The sequence below is a fragment of the Muscardinus avellanarius genome (genome assembly GCF_963383645.1).
Source record: "Muscardinus avellanarius genome assembly, chromosome: 10".
NCBI lineage: Eukaryota > Metazoa > Chordata > Mammalia > Rodentia > Gliridae > Muscardinus > Muscardinus avellanarius.
The window spans coordinates 19,007,992-19,017,902 of record NC_137796.1 but is presented as its reverse complement, the minus strand read 5'-3'; the positions used below and the strand labels follow the sequence as shown (position 1 = coordinate 19,017,902).

At 59.3% G+C, this 9,911-nt stretch overlaps 2 protein-coding genes across 3 annotated transcripts; both read left to right on the top strand.

Moving 5' to 3' along the window:
* Positions 1-852: 852 nt before the first annotated feature.
* Positions 853-4,631, top strand: FBXL8 (F-box and leucine rich repeat protein 8; the record flags this gene model as incomplete). The annotated part of the gene is made up of 2 exons (XM_080703497.1): positions 853-1,004; positions 3,659-4,631. 2 exons carry the CDS (start codon positions 853-855, stop codon positions 4,629-4,631), a joined length of 1,125 nt encoding a protein of 374 aa, XP_080559623.1.
* An 848-nt stretch (positions 4,632-5,479) lies between these two features.
* Positions 5,480-9,911, top strand: HSF4 (heat shock transcription factor 4; the record flags this gene model as incomplete). Of its 2 annotated transcripts, none has more annotated exons than XM_080702340.1 (13): positions 5,480-5,602; positions 6,171-6,279; positions 6,364-6,491; positions 6,577-6,701; positions 6,942-7,017; positions 7,170-7,234; positions 7,684-7,786; positions 8,039-8,163; positions 8,285-8,512; positions 8,967-9,066; positions 9,165-9,230; positions 9,382-9,451; positions 9,760-9,911. In XM_080702340.1, the coding sequence occupies 13 exons, from the start codon at positions 5,480-5,482 to the stop codon at positions 9,909-9,911; spliced, it is 1,470 nt and encodes a 489-aa protein (XP_080558466.1). The 2 variants fall into 2 exon arrangements, with proteins under 2 accessions (XP_080558466.1, XP_080558467.1); XM_080702341.1 differs by having other exon boundaries at positions 8,025-8,163; positions 8,389-8,512.

Below are 9,911 nucleotides of genomic sequence, written 5' to 3'. Positions count from 1 at the left end.
ATTATTATTGTTTGTTTGTTTGTTTGTTTGTTTGTTTTTGTGGTACTGGGATGGAATCCAGGGGCATTCTACCTCCAAGCTATACCCCAGCCCTATTTTTTATTATTTATTTTGAAATAGGGTCTCACTGACTTGCAAAGGGTCTAAGTAGCTGAAGCTGGCTGTGAACCACGATCCTCCTGTCTCAGCCTCCCAAATGCTGGGATTACAAGCATACACCACCATGCCCGGCTTATTCTTTTATTTTGAAACAGTCTCACTATGTTGTAGAGAGACTCACTCTAAGCACTAAGATTACAAGTGTGCACCACCATGCCCGACTGTATTTATCTACTTATTTATTGGTACTGGGAATTTAGCCCAGAGACATTCTACCTCCAGTCCAATTTTATATCTTATTTGGAAACAGGGCCTCACTAGGTTGCTAAGAGCCTTGCCAAGTTGCTGCAGCTGACTTTCAACCTGCAATCCTCCTGTCTCAGCTTCCCAAGTACCGGGATTACAAGTCCTGCACCACCACGCCCAGCTCTATTTTTTTATTTCGAAACAGGTTCGCACTAAGTTGCGGAGGACCTCACAAAGTTGCTGAGGCTAGATGCAAACCTGCAGTCCTCCCGTTTCAACCTCCTAAATAGCTAGGGTTACAGGCATGCTCTGCCGCCCCTCACCTGCATTTCCATTTTGTCCTGGGTTCTGCAGATTATGTAGCAACCCGCAGACCACAAGCACTTCCACACATAAGCTCCTCTGTTTCCTCAACACTTTCCCCGGCCCAGGGACCACCCTCTCTCTCTCTCTCTAGGATCAAGGTATGGGGGGCCAGAAAGCTCCCACACCCCCCACAGGGTGACCATGGCTGAGCCCGGAGAACAGCTGCCCGAGGAGGTACTGGCTCTCGTCTTCAGACATCTGCCCCTCAGGGACCGAGCTGCTGCCGCGGGGGTCTGCAGGGCCTGGGCCACGGCTGCCACCAGCAGTGCTGTGTGGCACAACACGGACATCAGGTGAGCTGGCGCCTCTGCTGCCCACTTACCTCCACACTTTCTCTGTGAAGTGGGAGGGTAGGAAAATGTATCAACTCCCATGAAACTGCCATCATCACTAACATATTTATTTATTTATTTATTTATTTATTTATTTATTTATTTATTGTCGCAGTACTGAAGATCGAGCCTGGGAGCATTCTCCCTCCAAGCTATACCCCCAGCCCTATTTTTTATTTTTTTTACTTTTTTTGCGGTACTGAGGATGAAACCCAGGGGCTTTCTACCTCTGAGTTACACCCCCGGCCCTATTTTTTTTTTTTATTCTTTATTTTGAAACAGGGTCTCACTGAGTTGCAAAGGGCCTCACTAAGTAGCTGAGGCTGGCCACGAACCGTGATCCTCCAGTCTCAGCCTCCCGAATGCTGGAATACAAGGGTGCACTATCACGCCCGGTTTACTCACATTTATTGACCACTTGCTGTGTACCAACTGTTGTTCTAAGTGTCCTACATATATTAACTGATTTAATCCTCAAGAAAACTTCATGGGCCAGGTGTGGTAGTACAGGCTTGTAATCTCAGTACTTGGGAGGCTTAACAGGAGGATTGCAGGTTCAAGGTTGGCCTCAGCAAGTAGCAAGACTCATCAACCTAGGGAGACCTTGTTTCTTTTCTCTTTGAGTGTGAGCATGTGTGGTACATGCGATTTAATCTGGAGGCATCTACCTCTGAGCTACACCCCCCAGCCCTATTTTATTTTATTTTATTTTATTTTATTTTTGTGGTACTGGGGATGGAACCCAGAGGCTTCCTACCTCCAGCCTATACTCCCAGACCTATTTTATATTTTATTTGGAAACAAGGTCTCACTAAGTTGCTGAAAGCCTCACTAAGTAGCTGAGGCTGGCTTCAAACCTGTGCGATCCTCCTGTCTCAGCCTCCCAAGCATGGGGATTACAAGCATGTGCCACCATGCCCGGCTACTATTTTATTTTTTATTTTGGAACAGGGTCACACTGGGTTAATAAGTGTCTCACTACTTGCTGAAGCTGTCCTTGAACCTGCGATCCCCCGTCTCAGCCTCCCAAGTACTGGGATTACAGGTGTGCACCACCAAGCCTGGCTTTGAGACCTTGTTTTAAAATGAAAATACAAGCATGTGGTGGCACATGCTTGTAATCACAGCATTCGGAAGGCTGAGACCAGAGGATCGCAGTTTGTGGACAGCCTCAGCTACTTAGTGAGGCCCTCCGCAACTCAGTGAGACCCTATTTCAAAATAAAGAATAAAAAATGGGCAGGGGGTGTAGCTCGGAGGTCAAATTCCTCTGGGTTCCATCCCCAGACCCACAAATAAGTAAATAAATAAATAAATAAATAAATAAATAAATAAATAAAAAAAAAGCGTGGTGGTGCACACTTGTAATCCCCACGCTTGGGAGACGGAGACTGGAGGATCACACAGGTTCAAAACCAGCCGCGCTGGCTTAAGAGACCCTGTTTCCAAATAAAAAAGTATAAAAATAGGTCTGGGAATGTAGCCCAGAGGTAGAAGGGTTTCCAGGAACCCCAGTACCACCATAAATTAAGTAAGTAAGTAAATAAATATAAAATAGGTCTGGGAGTATAGTCTGGAGGTACCCAGGTGTGGTGGCGCATGCTTGTAACCCCTGCATTCAGGAGGCTGAGGCCAGAGGATCAAGGTTTGTGAACAGCCTCAGCTACTTAGTGAGGCCCTCTGCAACTCAGTGAGACCCGGTTTTAAAATAAAGATTAAAAAAGAGGACAGGGGGTGTAGCTCAGAGGTAGAATGCCCCTGGGTTCCATCCCCAGACCCGCAAAAAAAAAAATAAATAAATAAAAATAAAGATATAGTCTGGAGGTAGAAAAGTCCCTGGGTTCCACCCCCAGTACCAGTACCACAAAAATAAAATAAAACAGGGCTGGGGGTGTCACTCAGAGGTAGAATGCCCCCGGGCTCAATCCCCAGTAACACACACACACACACACACACACACACACACACACACAGAAAACCTCATGTGGCATATAGTATATTATCTCCATTGCACAAGGGGGGGGGAATCACTCTGGCAGGTCACTCAGCTCAAGAGCGGCATGACAGGCGGCTCGGTGGCACAGGCTTATAATGCCAGTACTTCGGAGGCTGAGACAGGAGGATTGAAGGTTTGAGAACAGGCTCCGCAAGTTGTGAGACTCTCATCAACCTAGGAGACCCTGTTTCAAAATAAAAACAGGGCTGGGGATGTAGCCCAGAGGTAGAACGCCCCTGGGTTCCATCCCCACCACACACACACACACACACACACACACACACACACACACACACACGGAAGAGAGGAGAGAGAAAGGAAGGAAGGAGGGAGGGAAGGCAAGCAGGCAGGCAGGTAAGCTGAGAAAGCCTCACTCCTAACATATCATTAGCTCTTTAAGCGAGGCTTCCGACTTGGGGCAGATGCTCTGAAGTGTTCTAAAGGGATGGGAGTTGCCTTCTACCTGCAGCGCTGCCTGGGGCAAAGGCATGGTCCGGAGGCAGAGGTGTGTGCACCGGCAGGAGGGAGGACAGCCGGCACCCAAGCTGGCAGGTGGGTAGAGGTGCCCCCCGGATCGCAGTGCCGCTGCCAATGCCTTTTCCGCACCGCTCTAACCCCAGTTGCGACTGTGAAGTGGAAGGCATGCTGCTCCCATATCTGTCCGCGTACCTGGACCACATTCACAACCTACGACTGGGATACGAACCGTCGAGAAAGGCCAGCCGCCAGACGGCCACCCAGCTGCTGAGGGCGCTGGCGGGCTGTGCCCCTGGGCTTCGAGGCTTGCGCCTGGAGTGCCGCGGAGAGAAGCCGCTCTTTGACGCGGGCCGCGACATCCTGGACGCCGTGCGCACCGTCTGCGGCGCGGCCCGGGAGCTTCGCCACCTCGACCTGCGGCGCTTGCCTTTCACCCTGGATGACGCGCTGGTGCTGCAGTTGGCCCGTGGCTGCCCGGAGCTCCGCAGCCTTTTCCTGGACAATCATACGCTGGTGGACAGCGTGGGGCCCGGCTCAATACTCGAGCTGCTGCAGGCCTGCCCGCGCCTGCGCGCCCTCGGCCTGCACCTGGCCAGTGTGTCGCGCGCGGCCCTCCTTGCGCTGGCCGCGCCGGATCGCGCGCCCTTCGAGCTCCTAGCCCTGCGTTGCGCACGCCCTGAAGATGCACGGGCGCCCCCCATACCCAACGACGCCTGGGTGGCGTTGCGCTGTCGACACCCTGGGCTGGTCGTGGAGCTGGAGCTGGAGCCCGCGCTGCCAGACGCGAGCGTGGCCGGAGTCCTGCAGCCAGCCGTCCCCGTGGCTGCGCTGCGTCTCAACCTCTCCGGCGACGCCGTGGGCCCGCTGCGCTTCGCCGCGCGCCACTTTGCCACCACCCTGCGCGCGCTCGAGGTGCGCGCCTCCGCCGCGCCCGAGCTGGACGCCGCGCTGGAAGAGCTGGCCGCGCGCTGCGCCGGCCTGCGCGAGGTGCACTGCTTCTGCGTGGTGAGCCCCTCGGTGCCCCGCGCCTTCCGCGCGCACTGCCCGCGCCTGCGCAGCTACACGCTCAAACTACAGCGCGAGCCGCATCCCTGGCGGCCCACGCCCGCGCAGTGATTGGACAAGCCCTCCCCTCCGCCGGCCGACCGGGGGCCTCGGAGCCGCCAGGGGGGGGTTGCCCAGGCGCGCCACAAATGTCAGCCCTGGGCTTCGGGATGTCGGTGCCTCCCGCGCCTCTCGGGGACTGGGACCTGGGGGGTGGCGGCCGGACAGTCGGGGCGCCCTGAGTCGGCTCCGTGCTCTCAGACTCTGCAGACGCCAACCCTGACCGCACCGGGCTCTGCGAACTCTGCGCCTGCTCTGCGGCCGGGGCGGGGTGGGGGAGGGCGCGGGCCAGGCTTTAGGGGTGAGTGAAATAAACAAATCCTGCAGTATCTCTGAGTCCCGCGAAAGGCTGGCTCGGCTCAGAGGGAGGGCAGGGCCGGGAAAGCCGAGCGTGCAGAAGTGGAAGGGTCCTCCACGCCGGTCCTCCCGATGTGGCTTCAGGGGTCAGGGCGGGGCTCTCCGCACCTTTGGAATGGCAGCGACCCAGGGTTCAGCGGGAGAAGACCAGCTTCCTCACTACCCATCCTACCTGCCGGCCCTTCCCGGGGCTTCTCTGTGCCCAAGGCCACCGCAGGCTTCGCAGGGGTCACTCCTCCCAAAGAAATCAAGGGGCTGAGAAGGATGGGACTCGCACCCAAGTTTCCCTCCCCACACATCAGACGGAGCCAGCCCTTTCTGTTCGCCGGTGCCTCGGCCGCGGTCCGAGCCCCGCCCCGCGGGTTCGCACGTGGCCCCCGCCTGACCCGGCGCCCGGGGGCGGAGTGGAGCGGGGCGGGGCAGGCGGCAAACGCAGCACTTTCACCGCTTTGACCAGCCCGCAGCGGCCGGGCCGGAGCGCTGAGCCGGGCCGAGACTGCGCCATGCAGGAAGCGCCCGCCGCGCTGCCCACCGAGCCGGGCCCCAGCCCCGTGCCTGCCTTCCTCGGCAAGCTATGGGCGCTGGTGGGCGACCCAGGCACCGACCACCTGATCCGCTGGAGCCCGGTGAGGGCTGGGGCCCCGCGACTGCCCCAGTGGTCCCCGGGGTCCCTCCACGACAGTGAACACCCACGCCCACCCAACCCCTGCCTGGGACTGGGCTCTGGGTCCCTCGATTCCGCCGTCCAGGTAGCTCTTGTTGAAGGGGATGTGTAAGAGGAGGAGGCTGCTTCCTCTGGGGCTGAAGAAGGGTTCAGGATCCTCCTGGAGACCCAGAGCCAGAGCGATCTTCTAAGCCATTTAGTTCTCCCCCGCCCCATCGACAGGTCGGAAAACTGGAGAAGGGAGGTCTGGCTCTGGCCAGTTAGTCACGTCGTGGCTCCAGCTGAGTCTGGGACCGGTCCGAGGTGGAACCCCGGTTGGGCTCGGCTCGTCCTCTCTGAGGACCGAGTGTGGGTCGTGCTAGGGGTAGGGGCTCACGGTGGCCACCCGGGCTGGACCCCGGCTCCGGCCTGGTCTGGTCCCAGGTTCCCACGAGCGTCGGGCTGGGCCCCCAGCGTGAGTGCGCGCGCGCCGGCGCCTCTCACCGAGTCTGGTCTCTACCCGCACGGCGGGCGGGCGGCATTCTCGGTAGAGTGGGACCAGCTTCCTCGTGAGTGATCAGAGCCGCTTCGCCAAGGAGGTGCTGCCACAGTATTTCAAGCACAGCAACATGGCGAGCTTCGTGCGCCAGCTCAACATGTGTGAGTCCCTCTGGCCGGGCGGGGAGCGGCGTGGGAGCCTCGGTGCTCAGGACGGAGAGACTCACGCCCCACGCCCCTCCCCAGATGGTTTTCGGAAGGTGGTGAGCATCGAGCAGGGTGGCCTGCTCAGGCCCGAGCGGGACCACGTCGAGTTCCAGCACCCGAGCTTCGTGCGCGGCCGCGAGCAGCTCCTGGAGCGCGTGCGGCGCAAGGTGGGGGCGGCAGCATCCAGCTCCGAGGGAGCCCGAGCGGGCCCTGTGCAGGAGACCCTGTCCCGACGGTGCCTCCCGCCTGCAGGTGCCCGCGCTGCGTGGCGACGACGGTCGCTGGCGCCCGGAAGACCTGGGCCGGCTGCTGGGCGAGGTGCAGGCTCTGCGGGGGGCGCAGGAGAGCACCGAGGCGCGGCTGCGAGAGCTCAGGCAGTGCGGGGGCCGGCCGGGAGGTTCTGGGGGCGAGGGCACGGCCGCCAGGGGGTCTGGGCAGCCTCTCCCTCTCCTGGGCCTCGGCACCCCCTTCCAGCCGCGGCGCAGCTGGGGCACTCCAGTCTCTGTAGAAGGGATTGCCGTCGGGGTGGTCACGCGGGCCCGGCCTCGCCTTTCTGTGCGTGGGGAGGTGACGGGCGAACTCGCAGATGCCTCAGCACCCTTCCTCCCTCTCCCCAGGCAGAACGAGATTTTGTGGCGAGAAGTGGTGACGCTGCGGCAGAGCCACGGTCAGCAGCACCGGGTCATTGGCAAGGTGCTCCTCTCCCCTACCTGGTTTCGCCCTCCCACTCCCGGGCCGCCGCCACCCAGTCCTCCGGCGCCGCCTCCTCAGACCCACCTGGAACCGCCGGCTCGGGTGGGGGCGTGTCCTGTCCGGAGCCCAAGTACAACCTTGCTTTCCTTCAGCTCATCCAGTGCCTCTTCGGGCCACTTCAGGCGGGGCCCAGCAGTGCGGGAACCAAGAGAAAGCTGTGAGTGAGATGGGGATGCTCACTCCAAGACCTCCCTGAGGCCGGCAGGGATCTCTGCCCCTCCAGGAACCCCTTCCCCAAGAATCCTCATTTCTCAGACCAGCTTCCTCACCCCATCCCAGATGTCCCCCTCCCCCTTCAACTCCACACCCCCATGCCCCTGCTCCCAGATCCCCCTGTTCCAGGACCTTATCCCCAAATCCCCCCAGCATTCCCTTCCCTTCCCCCTTTGGAGCTCAACCATGCTCCCTCCTGCCCCTCTCTACCCCAAAGGGCCCCCATCTCTGGGGGGAGCCCCTTCCACTCCAGCATGTGACCAATGCCCTGGCAACAGGCCTCAGCTCTGCTGACTTGGCTGCTGGGGCCTGAGGGAGGAAGGGAGGGAAGTGTGGGCCGAGGGGCATGGGGGCTGAACCTCCCCCTCTGCCTGCACACCGCCATTGGTATAGGTCCCTGATGCTGGACGAGGGGAGCCCTTGCCCAACACCTGCCAAATTCAACGCCTGCCCCCTTCCTGGTGCTCTCCCGCAGGACCCCTACTTTATCCAGTCGGTAGGTTTTTCTTTTCCCCCTAGGGTTTCCCTAGGGCACAGTTGGGATTATGGGGTACCTGATTTTTTCTCCTATTCTTAAAAAAGGAGGTGGGAAGTCAACCCTCCCACCAACCAGACTCAGGCTCCCCAGCATGGACTGAGCCTCCCCCCTCAAACCCTGCCCCTTAGACCTGGTCCAGGTGGGTGCAGGGTGGGGTCTGGCTGTCCTACGGATAGAGGTCAAAGGCTGGGCCTAGCTTTCTACTTACAGCCCCTCCCAGAGCCTACTTTGGGCCTCAGCCCTCACAGGGCCAGAGGCCCCATCATCTCGGACGTCCCAGAGGACTCTCCATCCCCGGAAGGACCCAGGCTTTCTCCCTCCAGGGGCAGCAGGAGGTAAGGGGAGAGGGGCTGCCCTCTGGGGAGCCTGTCAGGGAGGGCCCGGCAGCCCAGATGGCTGTGGGGGTAGAGGGAGAGGTCAGTGCCAGGGTCTGGTTGAAGCTTCTCTCCGGTGCAGGGAGAAGGGCCTGGCACTGCTCAAAGAAGAGCCGGCCAGTCCAGGGGGGGATGGCGAGGCCAGGCTGGCCCTGGCCCCAAACGAGTGTGACTTCTGCGTGACAGCCCCCCCACCGCTGCCTGTGGCTGTGGTACAGGCCATCCTGGAAGGGAAAGGGAGCTTCAGCCCCGAGGGGCCCGGGAGTGCCCAACAGCCTGAACCACGGGGCCCCAGGGAGGCACCTGACAGGTAAGCAGAGCTCATTCTTGCTGGTGATCACTTGGGCCACTCTTTCAGTAGACCAGCACTCACTGGCCCTTGACACTCTCCTGCCTTGTCTGCCCCCGTGGCTGAGGTGGACCCAGTGATCACTTGACTCTGTGACACTGACCTGATTTCTCAGAGTGTGCTCCAAGGAGCACCTGCGTCAGAATCCTCCGCCTAGTGACCAGTCAGGTCACTCAGCAACTCTGTGGTAGGACTCAGGAATCTGCATTTTACATGCATTCCCTGGGGTGACTATAATGTGCACTGTAGTTTAAGACCACTGGTATTTACAGTGGCAGAGGGAGGGGCCATCTCCCAAGATCCCAGTTCCAGGTAGGAAGCAGAGGCACTTTCTCTATGCCCCTTTGGGGGTTGGGGGCTTGGGAACCCAATAGGGGGCGGGCACTTCAGGCCAACAGAAGTTCCTTGTTCACAGGGGGGCTCTGAGCCTGGAGCAGGGTCATAGGAACCCAGAGAATCTGCTGCCTTCAATGCTACCTCCCCCTGAAGGTGTGGAGCCCGCCACACCCTTGGATGTGAGTATCTCCTTGGTTGGGGCAGGGGCATAAGAACCAGTGGGGTATAGCTGTCTGTGCAACCCCAGGGGGCACCTCTGACCCGGAGCTTTTCCCAGGTGTTGGGCCCCAGCCTCCAAGGGCGAGAATGGACCCTGATGGACTTGGACATGGAGCTGTCCCTGGTAAGATGGAGGGTGGGAGGCCCCAACCTTTGGTCCGTAACTGTTCTCTGGGAGCCAAGAACGTGTCTGGGGATTGCCCCCAGTTGAGTGTCCAGTTCTCCTCAGCTACTGGGCTCCCTCCCCAGCTCCTTCCTGGGGTTCTCCCATGCAGATGCAGCCCTTGGTTCCAGAGAGGGGTGAGGCTGAGCTGGTAGTCAAGGGACTGAATTCTCCAGGTCCAGGTAATGGCTGTGGGGACTTGGGACTTTCGAAGGAGGCTGAACTATCATGACTGGTAGGATGGTGGGCAGCTTGGTTTTGCAGGGAAGTCCCGGGGTTCAGCCTGCCCTGTAGAGCTTTCTGGAGCCACCCACCCTCTCACAACTGGGTCATCCTGGCCGGGCATGGTGGTGCACACTTGTAATCCCAGTACTTGAGAGGTTGAGGCAGAAGGATCACAGGCTTGAAGGCAGCCTCAGCAACTCAATGAGGCTCTCAGCAAAGAAGGAGAATGGTTCCTTTCAGCTGAGCACAGCCTCATTCCTCCTAGGGAAGGATCCCACCCTTGGGGCCCCACTCCTGCTGGAAGCCCAGACGGATTTGGGAGGCCAAGCCCTTGCAGTGCCTGGGGCCTTAACCATTTACAGCACCCCTGAGAGCGGGACCTCCTACCTGGGCCCAGGGACCAGTCCCTCCCCCTGA